Below are 22,605 nucleotides of genomic sequence, written 5' to 3'. Positions count from 1 at the left end.
AACTCTGTGGTTCGCCCTTGTATCGCACAGTATGGGATAATTACATATTCAAATTGCATCCTCTTTGATGTGGCGCTTAAAGCTTTGACGTTCTTGAACAAACGACGATAAGTCTTTAATAAAGGAGACTTTCTTAAGAAAACCAATTTTTTACGTGGAATAGTGAACTTGAGAAAAAAGACACAAAATTGTTGTGCTTACGCTAGCGCACCAATACAAATTTTTTATGCTTTATGTTCTCCTTACGATTCGTTGGATTTGGTTTGGCCCATTTTGCGGAGGTATACTTGGCGGAGGTAAAAACGGTTTACGTTCATTGTGTGCGTGTAGCGCCAACAAATATAGTATCACACACTTACACACAAATCCTTTACTCTTCTAACGCAATAACTGTGGAAATATGCTATACTATTTATTTATAATATTAAAATCATACGTAAAGTCAACCCAAAAGTCGATTAACAAAAACTATTCACAAAATTTACGATTCTCGAAAGTTTGAATTTTAATGGCAAATAAACTTTTTGGGTTGGATTATTATAAAGCGAATATGTATGCATGTACGTTTGTGTGTATGTGCTCCCATGCACGTTTGAATACAAATACAAGTACATACATACATTGCTGCATATGTGAAATATTTAACACTTTGACTTTTCAAATCACTAGCACAGGAGTAGAAATATACAAATTCTAACTGAATGTATTGCATAATACACGGGGCATAATAAAAAGTCGAACATAAATGTTAATAACGGTACTGCGCAGCAACAAAAACTGACATCCGCTGAACTCAAAGCAATTAAAAATGAAATTGACCATAGCGAACGTGACTGAGCGCGAACGACGCGTTATAAATTTACATCGCGGCACAGTGGCCTAAAATAGCAGATAAAGCAATTAACGCTAGAATAGTGTCAGAGCTTTAAAAATGCAGATGAAAACATTAGAAGAACTTACAAATATAATTGTTTTGTTTTTGGTACAATGCGCTTAACGGTAAATTCCAATAATATTATGCCAAACTATTGCACAATAAATAGTGCTTCAATCTATAACAAAGAATTGATTTTGAATCCGACAAGTCTAGATCTAAAAAAATTTTTCGTATGTTGGCACACTCTTCATATGAAGATAAGTGAACTTTCATTAAATCTGTCAATTAATTCTTTGGTTACAAGACATTTAGTATCGACGTGTCTCAGTAATGTCTACAATGGAAAAAATCAAGTATCGTGAGGTGATTGAGTTTTTTTTTTGGAAGGCAAAGGAAATTTATGACGGAGTGTTGAAAGTGTACAAGGTTTTTTTGTCAACACTTAGCACAGCAATAGAAAGATGGTTTGCTGAATTTAAACGCGGTCGTACAAGCCTTGGAAACGATCCACGTCAAGGACGTCCGAAAACAGCAACAACACCAGAAATCGTAGAAAAAATTTGGGATATCGTATTGGAAAATGGTGGAGTGAGTGAAAGAGATTTAGTAGAAGTCCTAGGCATCTCATTGGGCGGTGTACGCAGCTCTTTGACTGAATATTTGGGTTTCAGAAAGCTGCGTGCCATTATAGCAACATTTAAAGCTATTTCGAAATAATCAAGTAGATTTTATGCATCGATTGCTCACTATGGATGATACTTGAGTCTATCACCATGATTCTAAATCAAAACAAGAGGCTAAAGAGTGCTGTGAACCTGGTGCTTCGGCTCCGAAACGAGTTCGTGTCCAGAAATGGGCCAAGAAGGTATTAGCATCAGTTTTTTTGGATGTGAAAGGAACTTTGTTTGTGGATTATCTGCAAACTGGTGAAACAATAAATTCTGAATATTATTGTAACCATTTAGACCAGCTGAAGGTAAAAATTCGTGAAAAGGATCCAAGTTTGAAATGTTGGGACAACCATCCTTAAATAATTCATGCGTGGAAAGCGTTTTTCATCAAATGATGAGGTCACAAAAGCTGTGGAAGCGTAGTTTGCAGCCCTTCTCACTTAAGGATGGAATTCATAATGTGGAATCTCGTTGGAACAAGAGTATTGATGTTCCAGGGACTCTGCTGAATAACGAAGTGTATTATAAACCATAAAATTGTATTTTCTTATCGAACCGCAACACTTTTTGAACGACCTAGTATAAAATCTGTAGAAAAAGTATCGGAACTGCAAAGATTTTTGTATGACACTTTACAATCAGTTAACCAATAAAGGAACGAGCAGTCGATTTTACCCGAAACGATGTCGCGAATAAATAAAGACGCCAAAAGAGATCGGCTGTTATTTAATGATAATAAGCAAATTAATTGGTAACTAGAATTATAAGAAGGAATCGTTTCAGAAAAATTTAAGGTGTGCAAAGCAAAACGTAGAAATATTTTCTACTCTCGCTTCAATTGATTTATATGAACAGCCTGATACGGTCTCCATATAACAGTGGTATACTTTAATTTCGACCGAAGAAATGAAAAGAATAGAATTTTGAGTGCACACCCAACTCTTTTTTTACACGATATTTTTTTTATAAAAGTGGTAAAAATGCAACAACTGCATGAGTGTAAGGACTGCGTAAAAGTGGTTTTCAAAATTCCGAAGTGGTAACTGCGACGTGGAGGATGCCCTGGTCGTCCTGACTCCGACGCCTTTAACTCCGACGCCTTTCTCGAACTCGTGGAAGCTGAGCCAAATTTCATAGTCGATATAATAGCTCAGAGGTTAAATTCATCGCATGGAACAGTTCACAGGCACCTGGCTCAGATGGGAAAGGTTTCAAAGCTGGGAATATGGGTTCGGCATAGACTTTCCGTCGCCAACCTTCAGCAAAGAGTGAACGTGTGTTCTCAGCTGCTGCAACGGCTTGAAAATGAAAGTTTTTTGAACCGTATCGTTACTGGTGATGAAAAATGGGTCCTTTACAATAATCCTGTTCGCAAACGCTTATAGTTAGGTAAAGATGAAACACCAGAACCGACCTCTAGAGATGGTCTTCACCTCAAGAAGATTCTTCTGTCTATTTGGTGGGATATGGTCGGTATTGTTTATTATGAACTTCTGAAACCAAACCAGACGATAACTGCTGATTATTATTCCCATCAGCTATCAAACCTGAATGAGGCACTTAACAAAAATCGACCGTCTTTAGTGAATAGACGCAAAGTTTTGTTTCACCACGACAACGCAAGACCTCATACCGCAAGGCAAACATTAGGCAGCTGGACGAGTTCGGAAGGGACCTAATGCAACTTGTGACTATCACCTTTTCCGTGGACATCAATCCCATATAAGTAACAAGAACTACTCCTCAAAAGAACCTATAAAAAGGGATATCGAAGCGAGCCAAAATTTGAGCAGAGAATTAAAAATTTGCCTAAACGTTGATGGTTAATGATTAATAAATATCTTAAACATCGTTTTTATTAATTTTAAAACCACCTTTAAAAAACGCACGAACTTATGGACTGACCTGATATATTCACAAAATTCAAAATTCAAGTTTATTCTTCAAAAGTTATATCATGGCCTTCAAAGTACTTTCCATGAACTGCATCGCACATATGCCAGCGTAATCCCCTTGAGATATTATGCACTTGTGCCAACGGTTTTTCTAATCTTCGAAGCATTTCACCAAATCTGTTTTTTTTTTATCTTGTTCAGCTCCTCCTTCGATGCCGTCTCTATCTCGTCAATTGAAGCGTAACGTCGTCCTATCATGGGCCACTTTAGTTTCGGGAACAAGAAAAAGTCACAGGGGGCAGATCTGGGGAACACGGTGGCTGTTGCATCATAAGTGTGTTGTTTTTTGGCCAAAACGTCGCGCACAAGCAACGATGTGTGAGCAGGGGCGTTATCATGATGCAAGAGCCAATTTTTGTTCTTCCACAAATCCGGGCGTTTCTGGCGGATTGCTTTGCACAAATTGTGCAGATTGTGCATAAATTGCAGGTAATATTCCTTATTGACCGTTTTGCCCTGTGGCAAGAACTCATGATGCACAACGTCCCTGCCTCAAGAGAACGGTAAGCACAACTTTTACATTCGACCGAACTTGGCGCGCTTTTCTCGGTCTTGGTTCGTGCGGCAGCTTCCATTGAGATGTTTGAGCTTTGGTTTCCACATCATAACCATAAACCCACGATTCACCAGTCACCAGTTATGACCCTCTGGAGCAAATTTGGGTTGTCGCGGACAGAGTGTAACATCTCATTAGCAATGTTCATGCGATGCTGCTTTTGGTCGAAATTGAGCAGTTTTGGTACGAATTTTGCGGCGACCTGTCTCATGCCTAAATCATTGAAATCATTTTCTTCACTTCATCAATTTTTTCGTCTGTTGTTGAAGTGCTCGGACGTCCGGCACGCTTTTCACGCTTTTCGTCGTTCACATCTTCTCGGCCTTCTGAGAACATTTTGTACCACCGATAAACGTTGTTTTGGTCCAAAGCAGCTTCTCCGTATGACATAGTCAACATTCGGAATGCTTCCGCGCACTTAATTTCGTTTTTCACACAAAATTTGATACAGGTTCTTCTGTCTTTCTATCTTTTTGAATAGGTAAAAATCGAAGACGAGCCGAAACACGTGCAAGCAAACCTAATACATATTACAAGCTAGTTGCTCTTAGCTAGTTTTCTCTTATAATTATTTTGGTATTTAAATAATAAAAGATTAATGGTTATTTATATAAAAAAGGAGATTAAATTCACTAATTTTATAGCAAATTTGAGAACGCAAATCAATGTAAATGTATGATTTGAAAGTTCTTCACGACCATAAATGCATACCGAGAGGCAATTATTTTTTTTCGTACACAAACACAACTTTCATCTCATATACTTTCTATAAATGTATCTGTACTGGTTCGGAAAATCCTTGAGTCTTACAGTATTGATAAGCACTTAGCTCCTTTGCGCTTAAAAGTTTGTTTTTTAATTTTTTAAAGAAGTGTTCGCTGCAAATGTATGCGCAACATAAATTTATATCGCCAACATGAAAAAAACCTAAATAAAAGTCAATTTATATTTACGAGTGCCTAACTACGGAAAAATGAACAATGGTGGCTGAAAAGGACATAATTGATTTTCAAACTCTTCTTCATGATGATCTATAGCGGGGGTGGCCAAACTCCTTGACAGTTCGAGCCGTTTTCCAAAAGTTGAAATTTTTCTCGAGCCGCAATTAAATACGTATTTAGAAGGTATACAAAAAAGGTCTCAAACGTTTTTTTTACAGATATTATTTTGTATTTATTAACAACACATAAATAAAAGTATGCATATTGTATTGACTTACACTTTTCTTCTACGTAGGTTGTTCCGCATATTAGAATAATTCGACAAGCAGCTTTTTTTAACCCAATATAAAGGGTGGTTAAATTTTAAGGGCCAATATTGAATGTGAACTATACCTAAACGTCAAGCTTTTCTGCATTTCATTTGACATTTTTCAATTTCAGACAAACTTAATTTGAACCATGGAAAGATACACACTCGAGCAACGCGTTAAAGTTATTCAGGCTTATTATGAAAATGGGCGTTCAAATCAAAATGCATATCGCGTACTTCATCTTCAGTGATGAGGCACATTTTCACCTCAGTGGATTCGTCAATAAGCAGAATTGCCGCATTTGGGCGAATGATAATCCAAGAGTGATTGCCGAAAAATCAATGCACCCACAAAGAGTGACTGTTTGGTGCGGTTTATGGGCCGGCGGCATCATTGGCCCGTATTTTTTCCAAAATGAGGCCGGTCAGGCAGTTACTGTGAATAGTGTTCGCTATCGTGAGATGATAACAAACTTTTTATGACCCGAATTGGAAGATATGGATGTGGACGATATGTGGTTTCAACAGTACGGTGCCACTTGTCACACAGCTAACGAAACAATGGCTGTTTTGCGCGAAAAATTTGATGGCCGAATAATCTCATGTCGCGGCGATGTCAATTGCCGCCAAGATCATGTGATTTGACACCGTTGGACTTCTTTCTTTGAGGTTATTTGAAATAAAAGGTGTACGTCGATAAGCCAGCAACAATTCAAGAGCTAAAGGATGAGATAATTCGGCACATTAACGGCATAGAACCTGAATTATGCCTCAGAGTCATCGAAAATTTGGACCATCGGATGGAGGTGTGCCGTCGAAGCCGCGGTGGCCATTTGGCCGATATTTTGTTCCACACGTAATTGAACCATACCAATATTATCATAATAAAGAGAAATGATAATAATTTCCTAAAAAAATTGTGTTTTATTCAAAATCAATACCGGCCCTTAAAACTTAACCACCCTTTATAAGAGCACAAAAAAACTATAACGAGGAAGAAAATTAAAGAAATAACCGCATGCTTAATACCTCAATCGTATTTAAAGAAAAGCTTTAATTTACCTTAAGCGTGCATTTACTAAAAGTAAAATATCTTGAAAAATTAGGTAGCTATTGAATTGTCCGCAAATATTGATCATTTGCTTAATCGATTAGTACGAGTATTAAGAAAACAACTTGTCGTTTCCTCTTTTTATTTTCACAATTTATGGTAAACAGCAGTGCAAGATACGCCCACTGTGCGCTCCACCCCCAAGTGCAAATATTCTGTTATATCTACATACAGACATACAGTCATACATATATAAAAGCAAACATAAATGCTTTAAGAACACAAGAGAAAGCGAACGTAACCTCGTTAACGACCACAGTTATAGGAGCGAAATCAGAATACGTGTAACAGGAAAGAAAGGAAACGGAAAAAAGTGGTTATATAGCGTAACAAATTGTAGCAACAAAAGCAATTAATTTGTTTACTTTCGTAGAGAGAAGAGAAGTCTCATTTATTTAACTTAGTTAATTGCTTCATCATGAAGAACCTGGCACAGTTCGTTGACAGCGCCAACAGCGTAACGGTGTTTTCACCAGCACACACGCCTACATACTCACATCTTAAGCTAAGTAAATACATATACATATATACATACGTAGAAGCCCGAAGCTCAAATTTTAATTGTACGAAAGTGCGAGCAGAACGCAATTTTCCACGCTAAGTTGCTCAATAGCAATGTGGTCAGTTTAAATTGCTAGGAGGCGCGCGGTAAATTTGAAAATTACAATCTGCTTTTAACTATGCAAAAAAGGGATTACAAAATTAATCCTCGTGCGCGTGTACATACAAACATACGCACGTATGTATGCCTGTTTGAGCAGCAAGTTCTTGTATTCCTTAATTTGTGTTAGGACGAAAAAACTTTTATTAAATCGAATAAATCAAAATCATGCGCTACATAGACACTCATACTTACACACATACATATGTACATATATGTATTTTATATATAATAAATCATGCGTTGAGTGATTTGATCGAACTTACGATTAGCTGTTGTAAAGAACGGCAGCGGCAGGGCGGAGAGCAGGCAAAATATGAAACAAACCATACACGATATGTAGGACGGCGAGTTTACTCTAGAGCACGTCAAACTGCCAGCGTTGCTTGATAACATTCCTTTTACAGCCATTTTCATTAACAAATATGATAGTACAGCAGTTGCTCGACGTTGCACAAATATACGTTTGTTTGCTTGCAGCTCGATGTTATGCGAGTAAAGGATGAAGACCGTGTCGGAAGCACATTAAGAAATTGATTGGTCCTTCACGCCACCAACTAAAAAGAAAAGGAATACACAAACCCATTGAAAGACAAACAATTAATAAAGTAAATGGTTTCGTTGAAGGGGAAAAAGTTTACAATTACTTGTCAGTTGATATTTATTTATTTGTATTCATGTTTTCCAAACAAAAAAAAAGAAAACAAAAATAATAAAAAGAAAACTATGCTGCGAGAATGAAATAAAGCAGAAATGAAATGTTGTGCAAACTGTCGAGCTGTTGTAGATTCGTACAACTTTGACGAGTGTACGGTTGTACGGGTGTAGTGTAGTGTGTGCATATTCTTGTCCCCTCAAGGGCATTCCGAAAGCTTAATATTTATGTCGCCTCCCTGCACTTACGTCTGCGGGAGATGTGCTAATTTGTGAGTTACTAACATCAAAAGAGAACTACGAGCAGTGAAGTCGTTACCATCAAATCATCTCCAAAAGGGCAACCAACGATATAATCATCTTCGTATTATGCAAACCCTTTTATGGTTGTCAGGCACACACATACACACATACAAGCATGCACATATGGAAATATGGCTGTATGTATGCATATGCATCTATTAATATGTGGTTATGTGTGTTTGCTTTCACATCTTTTCAACTTGGTTGGTTGCTCGGTTGTTGCGTGGGTTAAATACCTTTTAACATCAGCGCTATTAAATAAATATGTTGGGGTTGTAAACGGATTTACTACAAGCTCATGTGGCATTTGATTGTCAACAAAAATCGAAAAAGTTTTCCGCAATTAATGGTTTGGTTTCATATGGAAAATAATTGCATTAAATTAATTTGTCAAGTAAATACATACAAGAGAAGAAACGAAAGGAACCCGCATGTTAAGCGAATGAGAGACGAACGGCTGACATCGATTGTGATGAAAGCTCTACTTTAAACTCCACGACGTCCAGGAAGAGCACCAAAGCGTTGGCACGAGTGTTGGGCGTCTGAATCCCGCTTCGAATGATGCAATAATTATATTTTTATTTAAAAAAACGCTTAAATTTTGTAATTTTTTTCGTTCGTAGCGACAGACCAATCACCTAGTCTGTCAGAAAGCAAAATAGATTAACGAAACCAACATAGGACTGAGTTTTGTCGAGCCGCTATGGTCCCGAGTGGAAAGAACAAGGAAAAAAACAATTTTTCGTTGCAAAAAGTTCTGCAATAAAGATTAAGAAGAAGATAAGACATACAAAGTGGCGCAAAATTAATCATGCAATGTTTCTTAATAACCTCTTTGCTACAATAAATAAAATTATTTTGCATTTATTATTAATTATTTTTATTATTAAACAGTAGAATCCGTTTATTATAACTCCGCTTATATTGACCAACAGCCTATTATGACGTAACTACACTACGAACTTTTGTATATATATTTCATATAAAATTCTTTATAAAAAAAGTCGGTTATATTGACTTCTCTTATAGTGACTCGTCGCTTATTATGACCCATTTTTAATAAAGTAGGTCTGGTTATAATAAACGACATAATACTTTACATTGCAAAGTACACATTGGCCCCTATTATGAGTTACATTCGATCTTCGATATTCATTGGTTGTCGAAGATCGAAAATCGAATGTCAATTTGGTATTATGAGCGGTGCAACCCTATCGAAATTTTCGTTGTTTACCGAATTTAGAGTCGAATGCAATTTTGCTTTCGATCGTGTAGCGTATTGTGGGAAAACTTGTTAAAGTGTAAGTTGTTTGCGATTATTTATGGTTTTATAGTAACCAAATAATAAATATATACTGATTTTGTTAATTTTATGCAGGTCGAAAGTCGTAAGTACCAAACAACAATTAGAAAGGCGAATCCACAATTCGCAAAAGGGATTTGCACCAAAGTTCAAGCAGCAAAAAAATGGGAGAAATTTACAACGGAGCTGAATTGCTTGGGACCACCAGTGAGATCGGCAGCAAAATGGATTACGCTTAATAATGGTTTTTTTTTTTGATTTTTATATAAATACATTTTTATTTTCCCTTGGTAGGTATGGACTGAAATACGTAGAGGAACTGAAATACATATTTATTTTCGAATGACGAATAATTGAATAAAGCAAATTTATAACAAAAATAAAACAGAAACTGTGGCGTAAAGGTTTCTATTTAATACTTTTTAGATTTTTCTATAATATTCTCAAAATTTCATTTCTTATGTTTTCTACTTCTCCGTTATTTGACTCCACTTCAATATCTTCAGCATCATCGTACACAGTGGGTTGAGCAAGTCCTAGCATACCTTCATTACCAATACTCAATTGGTACGATCACTGAGCACAAAATCGCAGAACTGTGACTAGCTTTAAAATATTTGGAATGGATTTGGCTCGGGAGCACTGCTGCAACTGGTTTTCTGTACTGGATAGTAGGTGCATAAACGCCTCTTTAGATAATCTAAAGTTCTTTAAAAATCTGTAAGGAAATTTCTGTAATATTAAGTACGTCAACACATTTTGAAAATTCTAAACATACTCAGTGGAAGACATTTCTAGGGGGTTGGATGCGTCCGTCAACTGTTTTCTACTTCTAGCTAGTTCCACTAATCTTTCATCGTCCGATGAATCGTCGAACCACAACTCCGTTGTACTCATTTTCACAAAAAATACTTTTTTTAACTTTTAAAAATAATGTTAGCAAAGAATTTCAACACAATCGGTTTTTCTTTTATTTTGATTTGCTGTATCAGCTGAGAAAAAATTATTTATTGTAAATGCGTCGAGCGATCAAAATTCACAATAGTCCTATTCTTCAACGAATGAGCACCATAATACCAAATGAAAATTCGTTCGATCAGCACTTTCGACTACAGTCGAAGATCGAATGTTGCTCATAATAGGGGCCATTATGTTTACACCTTCGGTAATGTTCGTTGATTCCCGACGACGTTCGGCACGTGGCTCGTTTTTGTTTTGAATCTCAGTGAGTAATTGACGCTTGAAGGTCACGCATTAATTTTCGTTTGTCGTTTGTGTTTATACTGTGAAAAGAATGTCGTTTGAACGCCGTAAAGCATTTACGATTGAGGAGAAATGTGCAACAATATGCAGGTTAGAAAATGGAGAATCAAAGTCATCCTTCGCAAAGGAATTTGGCGTTGATCATTCGACAATCTCAATGATTTTTAGAAACAAGAACCGCATTAAGCAATCGTTCAATTCAAATGTTTTGAAACTGAAAAGGCTTCGAAAATCGCGACAAGAAAATGTTGATGAAGCATTTATTCAGTGGTTTAAAACCATGAGAAACAAAAGAATACCTATCAGCGGCCCTATGCTACAAGAAAAGGCAAACCTTTTTGCCGCGCGTTTTGGTATTCTCGATTTCAATTGTTCTGCAAGCTGGATCAGTCGTTTTAAAGTTCGGCATAACATTGCGGCGGGAAAAATTGTCGGTGATTTGTCGTCTGTTGATCAAAGTTCAACAACAAACTGGTTAACAACTGTGTAGCCGAATCTACGCGGACAGTTTTCTGATGATGATATATTTAATGCTGATGAAACTGGACTGTTTTGCAAATTAATGCCGGACAAAACATTAAAATTTAAAGGTGAGAATTGTAGTGGAGGCAAATTATCGAAAGATAGAATAACTGTCATGATAGCAGCTAATATGAGTGGCACAAAAACAAAGAAATTGCTCATTATTGGAAAGTCACAAAAACCCAGATGGTTTAAAGGGGTCAAATCATTACATGTCGATTATGCTAACAATCGTAAAACTTGGATGACATCAGAACTTTTAGAAAAATGGCTTTGAGATTGGCATCGTGATCTAGTGAAAAAGAAGAAAAAAAATTTATTGCTGGTTGATAATTGCCCGGCACATCCAAATTTTACTGTTTTAAAGTCTATAACACTTGCTTTCCTTCCGCCGAATACAACATCAGTACTACAGCCAATGGATCAGGGAAGAGTGCGTGCACTCAAAACGAATTTTAGAAAAAATCTTGTGCTCAAAATGATTAATAGTCTTGCAGCTAATGACAACAACCCTTCTACAAAAATAACGATGCTAGATGCAATTCTGATGGTTAATGATGCCTGGAATAAAACGTCACAAAGTACCATTCACAACTGTTTCAGACATGCAGGATTCATTGAAAGACTCGACGGTTTACCTAATCAAAAATCAGAACTTGAATTTGATGAAGAAGATGATGTCCTTTGTCTTTGTGGTCACGAAATCTAAATTCAGATTCTTTAGCAGCACCAGCAGTGTGGAAAGATTATGTTGACAACGATAGTGTTCTCCTCACATCCGAAGAACCCACCGATGACAATATCGTACAGAACATTAATGCTAAGGAACAACTTGAAAGTGATGGCGAAGAGGAAGTCGAGGAAGAACCATTACTTACCGCAGAAGAGGCATTAAAAGCTGCAGAATTATTATCCCGATTTGTTAACAGCAATATTGAAAACGATAATTTGACCATGGCGATGTCTTCTATACACATAGTTTTAGAGGCTATTTTTACAATAAAATGAAAAACCAAAAGCAGACAAAAATTAAAGATTATATTCATTAAAAAATACACTTGTATGTGTATAATGTGTACGTAATAAACGTGCAATTTTAATTTCATTAGTTACATACTATGTTTTTCTATTAAAATACATGCATACATATAATATTTAGGCAGAAATGTTTTTTTTTTTTAAATATGCTTTGCATGACTTTCGCTTATTATGATGGTAAAAAAATGAAAAAAAATGGATTATTAATTTTGCGCCACCTTGTATGCACTTAAAAAATTAATTTAATGAAATTCTTTTCCATAATTGACGGCCGCCGTAGCCGAAGGGGTTGGTGCGTGAATACCATTCGGAATTCAGAAAGAACGTAAGTTCGAATCTCGGTGGAAAATCAAAATAAAGAAAAAGTGTTTTCTAATAGCGATCGCCCCTCGACAAGCAATGGCCTCCGAGTGTATTTCAGCCATGAAAAAGCTCCTCATAAAAAATTTCTGCCGTTCGGAGTCGACTTGAACCTGTAGGTTTGTCCATTTCTGGAACAACATCAAGACGCACACCGCAAATAGGAGGAGGAGCTCGGCCAAACACCTAAAATGGGTGTATGGGCCAATTATACCTTCTGCTCAAATATGAACGAGACGTTATCAATAAAACGGTCCGCGGATGACATATTGCAAAAATAAATTTTTTGTTTTTTGGTAGGACTGTTATAAGCTTACGTGGCAAATTTCAGCGTGATATGTCACATAGTTTGTTTTCTGTGCTACTGTAAACAAGTCAAGCTCGAGTGTGTTCTTCGAATTTAAGGATGGAAATTCAAGTTGAACAAAGAATTTGTTTGAAATTTTGGTATTCCAACAAAACTTCGGCTTCAGACGCCTTAAAAATGTTGCAGACAACCTATGGGGGTCTCTGTTCTATCGCGTGCACGTGTTTTCCAGTGGTACAAATCGTTCAAAGAGGGCCGTACATCGGTTGAAACCTCATGAACGTCGTCCAGCAACATCAGTAAACGACGAAAACATCGGAAAAGTAAAGGAAATTGTGCTTGAAAATCGCACAAATCGCAAAATCGGTTCATGCTGAATATTATTTAGACGTTTTAAAGCGTTTGCGTGAGATCATTCGTCTTAAAAGGAAGGAATTGTGAGACAACAAGTCATGGTTCTTGCATCACGATAATGCCCCAGCTCACACATCACGTCTTGTTCGCGATTATTTGAACAAAAATAATGTTAATATCGTTCCGCAAGCACCGTATTCGCCTGATATGGCTCCATGTGACTTTTTCCTGTTTCCCAAGCTCTTTTTTAAACCAAATATGTACTATTTTGGTCGACCACCTTTTGCCATTTTTCTTCTAGAGACATTATTCCATCAGTGTAAAACTTTTGTGGTTTCTCGGCGAAAAACTGCAACAAGTAATTTTCACAAGCTTCTCTTGAAGCCAACTTTACTCCATTAAGGGAGTTCTGCATTGACCGATGGCACAGACAATTCATGTGGTACCCAAACATCGAGCTTCTTTTTGTAACCAGCCTTTTTTAAATGGTTCCAAACCGTTTGATGATGAGTGTTTAGTGCCTTGGCGATGTCATGGCAGCTTATGTGACGGTCCTGGTCAATCTTTTCCACAATTTCATCGACTTTTTCAACGATAGGTCGACCGGAGCGAGGTACATCTTTCACAGCGAAATTTCCAGAACGGAAGCGAGCGAACCATTGTTGTGCTACACGAACTGATATAGCATCGTCTCCGTAAACTTCACACATTTCTCCGAATTTAATTTTTTTTTTGGTTAAATGAAGCTTAAAACGTCACCTTTCTAACACCATATGATATGACACAATGTGATTGGTAGCACTGGAGATAGATGACTCCAAAGACATCTATTGACAAAATACGAAAAGACTTTTTCGACTACCCTATATATACATATATATTTCCCATAATTTTGCGCCACCCTGTATACACCTATTTATATTGTTACATACTTCACTTAAAGGTAATTTGTTTTACAAAGAGGTATATAAAAATTGAGAAATTTTTCCTTAACCAAAGCGGGCTCGACTTATTCGCTTCTATTAATTTTTATATCCACGCAGTTGTGCCCAAGGGTATTATAATTTTCTTCGCTTAACGGCTGTATGTAATAGCATAAACGAAATGAGATAAATATAGACATGTACATATGTATCGAAATACTCAGAAGAATGGCAAGAGTGGATTTAGCCATATCTGTCTGTCCATCCGTGCGCAGGGTAATTCACGCACGGTAAAATTAACATATTTCAATGAATCTTGGAGCACATATAGTATGTTAAGAATGAGTTTGGGCGTTGAAAATAAATTCAATTTTTCGATTTCAGTAGAAAAGAATAGCACAATTTGTTTATCTTTGAATTTTTGTTTTTTTTGATACTTATTCATATTTATTCACGCATTTAAAGTGAATCAAAAAAAACTTTAAATTCTTTGAAGAATCAACACCTAAAGCAACAAAAACATAATGACATACTACTTCAACAGTGTCAATAAGCTGCTTTTATCAACTTTAATACGGGCATGTTTTATTTAATACCTACATAATGTGAATACGTAGTATTTTAGATTAATTTAACATTTGGTATGATAACCGTTAGCTTCAATAACATTTTGCAGGCGCTTTTTTATGGAATGGACCGCATAGAATGGAGCGACTCTTTTCTTCCAAAAGGCCCACAAATTTTCAAACACGTTTGTGTCGGGACTCTGGGTCGGTGTATTTATAACTTTACCTGGAGCAGCTACATCTGCATATTATATGGGGGTATCTATTAAGAGGTGTTATTTTGATATTCAAAGAAAAATGCAATTTTTAAAATAAATGATCAGATGTTTATTTATTTCATTATAAAGAGTATGCCGTTACAAAGGGATGCCGTTATTAGTAGAAAATAACATCAGGCAAATGGCCACCACGAACACGCTTAAAGGACAATATCCTTTTAAGAAATTTTCCATAACCGAATTGCAAAGTGGCTGCCCTATGTCCTCGATTGCCTCACGAATTCCATCTTTGAGGTCTTGAATCGACCCTGGGCTGTTGGCGTAGACCTTCTCTTTCACGTGGCCCCAAAGGAAAAAGTCACAAAGTGTTAAATGGCAAGATCTCGGTGGCCAATTGTGATCACCTCTTCGAGAGATAACACGGTCCGGAAATTTCTCCCGTAAAAGATCAATGGTTTCGTTGGCACGTAGCGCTGTCTTGTTGAAAATTAACGTCGTCGAGATCAATAACATCTAATTCCGGTCATAAAAACTCGTTAATCATCTCTAATCTAATCTAAATAACACCTGTTATTGGAAAACCCTTTACTTCTTATGCTTTGGATCGTTGTCTTGGTCAAATTTAAAATTTGGTTTATTCTCAGCGATAAACCCAATTTTGTTAGCGCTACCGACTAACTTTTTTTTAACATATTTAAATATTGTTTGGCGTCAATTGTGACGCCAATAAACGCTACTTCTTTATTTGAAATGAACCCCCAAACGATAGCGGAAATTTTTCCATGTTTAACCGTCGATTTTGTAAGGCGGTCAGGGTCTTGTGTTTTATGATTTCGGTCAAATATCTTCGAGTACCAAGCATATACTCTTATGGTAGCTAAATAATGAGAACAAGCGAATCTCTTGTGAAGCCATACCAGTATTTTGGGCTTAAATGCCTACCAGTGTCTCCAATATCTGTTCATGAAGCAAGCGACCACTTAGCTACCAGTTTTACTATTGTAATAAAAAAAATTTTTTGAGTGAATCTTTACTCGGACCTTGGGAATTTTTCCTATTAAGTGAAAAGGATGGCATCCCCCAATGTTGATGCACATTTGTGATCCATGGCTGCTCAGTGAGAACTGTTCGCATTCCATAGAATAAGGGCTTCTTGTTTTTTTTGTTTTTGTTTTTTTTTTGTCGGGACAACTAGCAAGTGCAGCACTCAGGTATTAATTAAGGCCATTGTACTACACTTGGATTCCCTTTTAATTTTCTTTAAATCTACCCGATCTCCGGAGAAATTTGAGTAGATCTTGCGGTGCTAAGGAGTCAATAGCACATCAGTGCCAAAGACCTCAAACCTGATTCGAGCGAAGGCGGGGCACACGCGACTTCAAGTAGACCCAAAGAAGAAGTCTGAGATGGTTAAATCGGGTAACCATGCTGGCCTTGCTAAATCGCCAAAACGAGAGATTACGCGTGTGAAAGTTTGCTCAGCTACCGCGGCACTTTTAGGAAATGGTCATTGTACTCACACTACGCCAACAACGCCTATCGATTATTACTTAGTTCACAAGTGTCAAATATGTTTGACGTACGCTGCCATTTTCAGAAATACATAATAATATCTTTCAATAGGGTGATTCATTTTGCAGAAATGTGTTCCATGACTTGAGACTGGATACATAAAATGATTTCGAATGAAAATACGTAAGAAATCTCGGTTGATGATCTCACCGGGCATGGCGATCGCAGATTCGATGCACTTTTTGCAACATTTCTCCTATTCTCCTGATCTTCGCAGCTCGAAGCAATCACAGAAACCCCCGAATATCGGAAATTGTCTGCGACATGGATTTCAAAACCGCTGATAGAACAACTCAATTTAATTCGGAGGCAGGCCTCAAAAGAGTTTTTGGAGCGCTACAAATTCGAAGGTGGCAATTCTCTTCACACTATTGCTATTGGAAATGAGGCTTGGATTACCACCTATTGGGCTGAAAGCTCAAGTCCGTCTCAACAGTGAAGAAAGAGGGTGGACCAGTGGCTTAATGACGTAATTTTTTACGTTTTTTTTTAAACTACTCAAACTACTACAAATAAGACTTACTTTCGGAGGTGCCTCGTACGCTCAATCCGGTGAGCGAACATCAATTAAAGTAGCTTAATAAGCGATTGATATAAAATAGCTGTAGTTACAATGTATAGGGAAACATTTTCCAGATACTAAATTTGGCCTTAAGCCAATGTTCACCATAAGCCAAATTTTTACAAGAATTGACACTCAATGCATTTTTCTCGAATTTAACACCACTTTCAGTAGCACGAAAAGAAATAGCCTATTTTACTGAATATTTGTTAATTGGTTAGTGTTTCGAGAGAATTTAAATTATGGTACAAAAATATAACCACTTTTACACCACAACTCGCAAAAAGAATTAAAGGCGAAAACTGTAACAAAGTCGCATGGAAGCCGCCAGAGTAATTGCAGCAAAAAAGAGGTATTACTATGCCACAGGTAACATACGTACAAATATGTAAGTCCATTTATTATGTAATGAATTTAGATGAAGTTGCCAATCATACAACCGGATCCTTGAATTCGCTCAACTTGCCAGCTACACCGCCGTGCACGTTTTAAAATTGCAATTTGAAATGTTTATCATCCGTCTCCGACACAACATCAATCTGCCACAACTTTACAACAGCATCAGGCTTTCTTTGAAAAGTATCATAAAAAATTCCACAAAAGTCGCAATTTTGATGGAAAAGAGAAAATGTACTGTTGCAACCAATCGAATTCGAACGTTTGTACTTTCCGGTGAGAGTCGCATTTGTGATGTGCAATGCTGCAGTTTTGGAAACTAATGCTACTCGATTGGACAGTTGTTTGTACATATGTATGTTCTATGGCAGTCTCATGAGTCGATAACCTTGTAATTCATTCGTGTACGTACTAGACGAAAAAAATATAAAAAAGTCGTGCATCCAAAAGCACTTCAAAAAACTTTAGCAATAAATGTGAAATTTGTATCTTTAAGTGCCATTGCAACTTTGATATTTACATACAGAAAAAAAATTATAAAAAATGTCTAAGCCCGTACGATACCTAACTTTTTATTGATGGCCATTAATGTGGGTGGTTTTGCCTAAGATTTTTAAATTCAGTTCACTCACTTACGCACATCCACTTGCCCGATCTTTTTCATATTTCATCATATCATATTTCCAAATCAGTTGTTGCAGGCTGGAAAGGATATGGAATCAATTTTTTTGCCTCTTCCCAGAGATCCACTTATTTACTTATTTTATGAGCAAAATTTCAAAATTATTTTAGAAATGTATTTCAACTCAATGATGCACTTTAAAAAGCTCTATCTCTTGATTGAGTATTTTGCTGATAGGCAAGCAGCGGTCAAGCCTCCGGCCTTAGCGCACATCGGTCCAAGATGTGTTAAATTCTCGCTTGTCCAACATCACAACACCACACATTGTTGGGACCCCGGTCACTCTGAAGTGGAGGGAAATGAAAGAGCGGATCAGTGTGCAAGGAAAGGCTTTGAACTAGATCTTCAGCGAGTGGTAGAGGACATAAGTATTCCTCTAAATAAACTGTACACTGTGTACTGCGATTGGCTTAAGCGTAATCCCGGAAACGAATAGAGGGTGTTCTCTGACTACTAACTGCAGGCTCTCCAAAGCGCTCTGGCCAAACCTGAATCCTAGAAGAACAAAATGTCTGTTTGGATCAACAGATCAACTACCAGCGTTGCTATAGCGGGTTACTGCACTATTGACACCATAGCCGCTAGAATGGGTGTCCCTCACAATGAGTCAGGAGTTGTGAAGATGAAGAGGAAATTGCGTCGGTACAACACCACTTCAAAGAAGCCGTGCCACAAATATCTTAGTGATAATTTCTTTGAAGATCTGGGAAATTTGCAAAATGCCTCCCTGGAGGGACTAGTTCCTAAGGGCGAAGGCTAGACCCGGGTGCCGAACCGAAGCTTTTAAAAAAGGAGGGTTAAACTCATTCCCGCCTGTTAGTATACAGCAAGAGCGTTTTTGTTTTTCATTTCATTTCGATTTTAAACAAAATATGGTCAATTATTCCACTGTGTGTTAATGGACATATGCACCAAACTGTCACGTTGGGATTGTGAAGTGGCTGTGGATATTTTAATAGTGAGTCCTGTCCTTTAGGTGACCAATAACAGCAATTTTGCTTATTTACATTTTCATTTCAATGAAAATAGGCGTCGTCAATCGGAAATATAGTGTTTAACGTACGAAATCACTCCACCATTGTCTCGCAGAAATTGCACGCAAATTGCAAATGAATCAAATCTGCACTTGGGTCATCGAATATTGTAACGTAAATAAAATTTACGACGAGCAGTTGCATACGAATTATTAGCCTTGAAATACGCTTCGCTTGAGAACACACGTTACTCACCCTCTACTCCGGCATCGTGACTAAATAACTCGCACGAATAACGATGCTAACGCGGTCTCCTTCCCACTCATACGCGCAGCGGTTAGAGAGAGAAACTTTCAATTAAAAACCCAGTTCTGCGGACGGACGCGCTATATAAGACGTAATCGGTGAGCCAGTCTTTACATTCGTTAACTTTCAATATGGGAGATACACAAATTCAAAGAAAAGGCACAAATTCAATTTTACACGTCCATTAGCGAGAAGTATTTAATAATACAATTTTCTTCTTTCTCCTGACATCAAAGTGAGTGATTTTTCAAGAATGATAGAAACAAGACTGCGCCCATCAGAGAGTGCGTGACGTCACGTTTTTCCGAGTCGTGCAGTATTGCCAACCATTTGCTTTTCGCAATAAATTTAGTATTTTTTTATACCGAAAATGCGAAAATTTTGAAGTTTCGTGTTTGTTTCTTTTTTTAATGTAAAGCTACCGAAACTTTAAGTTAAAAAATAAACTATATTATTATGCAAAAGAAGGTTAAAAAAGGTCACTCTGAGAAGATTTTAGTGCTAATGAAAATTAGTTGGTTCTTATAAAATTTGATATTTTGAAAATGTGAATTTAATTTTTTGCTCCTTTTAAGGTTATGCAAGCATATTAAATATCCCTCTCTCAACTCTTTTTAGGATTAAAAACCTTTTTACACATTTTAAAAGGCGTTTGAATTTACTGAATGCGGATTAAAACCATAGAGGTGTAATCGTTTTTTCCGGTCCTCCACCCTTAGTGGGACATAGGGCATCAAGAGGTGTGTTCATAGTAAAAATAAGCAAAAAAATACCAGAAAATTCTAAAGAAATCATAATGACATTTTTTACAAAAAAAAGTACCTTATATTGTTACATAATCTCAAATATAGCAAAAAAGTCGTTGTCTTAACAAAATAGTTTCTCTTAACAAAAAAAAAAAAACTCATAAATTAAATTGTACATAATCATAACACACTTATTGAAAAAACGCACATTTTAAAGACAATTTGTCACGGATATAAAGTTCTTAAAGCAAGTCAATAAAAATTTGGTGTTTTATTTTCTTTAAACGGGCATTTTAGTGCGTTTTTATATCCAAAGCTAGGCAACACTGCAGTAGCGAGCGAAAGATTTGACTGCTGACAGCAGAAGAACACCAACAATAACCGCAATCGCGAGCAATGCGACCAGATGTTAAAAAAAGTAAAGCTAAATAAAACTGAGTGAATTATTGAACTAATTTTTAAAAAATGTATATTTTACAAAATCATAACATGACATTTTAATTAGAACATGCTAGAAAAATGTCATGAAGAAAGAACTAAAACTCCGAGACTAAATACCGAAAAAAAATGCTAAATCAAGTTACGAAAATGGTAATCTGGCCATACTGGTGCGAAAACGACGTAACTCATTGTCAAATTCGCTGAGAGCAAAGTAACGGTACCACGATATGCGCAATCTCATTATTCTTTCCTTCATGCGGACTTTTGTTGTTTTTGAAAATTACACTGGAGAACTAAAGGAAAAGAAAATGGTTTTAAAAGTAGTCGTTACCTTGAAAGTCATAATATCTTGCAATTTGAAACTATTTTGTGCTCGTGCGTAATCGTTTTTTATATACCTTCACGCCATGATTTAATTATTAAAGGTTTGCTTATTAGTGACATGCGATTTTTGACACTCCCTTACAAAAGCTTGTATTTAAGCAGGTGAATAAAGTTGAAAATATTAAATAATTTTTGGTAAAAATCTTAGCAAAAAAGTATTTTTTACTTAAATGGAAACAAACAGCGAACGGTTTAAAAAAATAATTTTATTAAATATTGGAATGTAAATAATTGTAAAAATAGAAGTTATTAGCGGAAATCGCCAAGTCTACTATTAAAACAAGAAATTATTTCACTTAATCCAAGATTTTATTTTGTGAATTAATTACAATACTAAATTTAAAACCGATCGCAAAGTTGCGAAGTTTCGCCAATATGAAACTATTTCGTTAAAAATAAATAAATAATTGGCACGTACACTTCTGTTTGGTGTTTGGCCGTGATCCTTCTTCTATTTGTAGCGCGCGTCTTAATGTTGTTCCACAAATGGACCTACAGTTTTAAACCGATTCCTGCAGATGGTTTTTTATGAGGAGCTTTTTAATGCTGGTCCTGTGCTTTGCTAAGCCTTCTCTGGACACCTTATCGAATCCCAACTTTTTTATAATGAGGTTTGAAATGTTACCGATTGCGTCGGGACTATCCAATTATTCTTACTGTCGTAACTCTTTGGGAAATGCTAGCTCTTTAAAAAAACATGAATTCCGTCTAAATCACCACATCATACGAAATAAAGCTTTGTAAATTCTCCACTCATCGATCTCGGATTGCGTCAATAACTCTATCATGTCCTGACTTAAGAGGTATGTATTTCATGTCGTACTATCATAGTCCTGAACATACCGATGTAAACTCTTTAACGAGTTGTTGCTCGTAAGCAGATCATTTTGAAAATGAAATGTTTTTTCTACAAATTTTACTTTTCCTCCACTTTTACTCAAAATTTCTAGGGCTAGCAACCCAGTGTCTTGCAAAGGGAGCCGATTTGTTAAGAGTAAACGAGAAAGCTGCTTACTGAGCAAATTTTTTACTATTGAATCATGCCTTCACACCTACGTTTTATTCTAAACAACCCATAAATCAAATTATGCCCCAAAATATCCTAAGCAATAAAGCGGTTTTTCCCATAACAAAAACGTCAGCTATTCTCAACGGCCAATTTGTGTTTTCGATTTATGCACAATGAGAATTATGAGCGGAGTGAACCCAAAATCAAGCAACGCCAAAGAGATCAGGTGAATTTATTGTTTTTCCCAAATATTTTATAAAGCTTTTCGAAGCAAAATTTATATTTATGTATGGATACAGTTTGATTTATCTATTCGCCTTTATTTGCAGTTTACTACATCGACAATTGAAACGCCTGAAATACAGCGAATTGTTTATTGTGCGCCACTGAAATAACGAGCTCGCAACTTTACTTTGATAAGCTGCGGTTGAGTATTTTCGAGTCAGTGCACGTCAAATGCTATACGATATTGCAAATCCTTTAAACTTCAATACAATTTCAATGTTAGCACAAATATGTATGCGGAATTTATATACATACATATGTATGCAGACAAAACTAGAGTTTACGTAGATGTGAAGAAACCTGCAAAATTTGAGTGTGCAGTTTTTATAAATTTTTAACATATCGCTAATTTGCG

General features: G+C 36.5%; 1 protein-coding gene across 3 annotated transcripts in view; it reads right to left on the bottom strand.

Moving 5' to 3' along the window:
- The window catches only part of LOC128864201 (tyramine beta-hydroxylase), a 72,871-nt gene that overhangs the window by 36,582 nt on the left and 13,684 nt on the right, over window positions 1-22,605 (bottom strand). For 2 of the 3 annotated variants that reach the window (XR_008454656.1, XM_054103756.1), the window contains exon 2: window positions 7,349-7,639. Coding sequence is in view for 2 of the 3 variants with exons in the window: in XM_054103756.1 (XP_053959731.1) it covers window positions 7,349-7,499 (151 nt within the window). In the remaining variant the exon portion in view is untranslated. Of the gene's footprint in view, window positions 1-7,348; window positions 7,640-19,334; window positions 19,596-22,605 lie in introns of those variants that run through there. The other variant, XM_054103758.1, reaches the window with a different exon arrangement.

The sequence above is a fragment of the Anastrepha ludens genome, chromosome 5, assembly GCF_028408465.1.
Source record: "Anastrepha ludens isolate Willacy chromosome 5, idAnaLude1.1, whole genome shotgun sequence".
NCBI classification, from domain to species: domain Eukaryota; kingdom Metazoa; phylum Arthropoda; class Insecta; order Diptera; family Tephritidae; genus Anastrepha; species Anastrepha ludens.
Note: the sequence above shows the minus strand (reverse complement) of the source record. Positions and strands in the feature narration are given on the sequence as shown.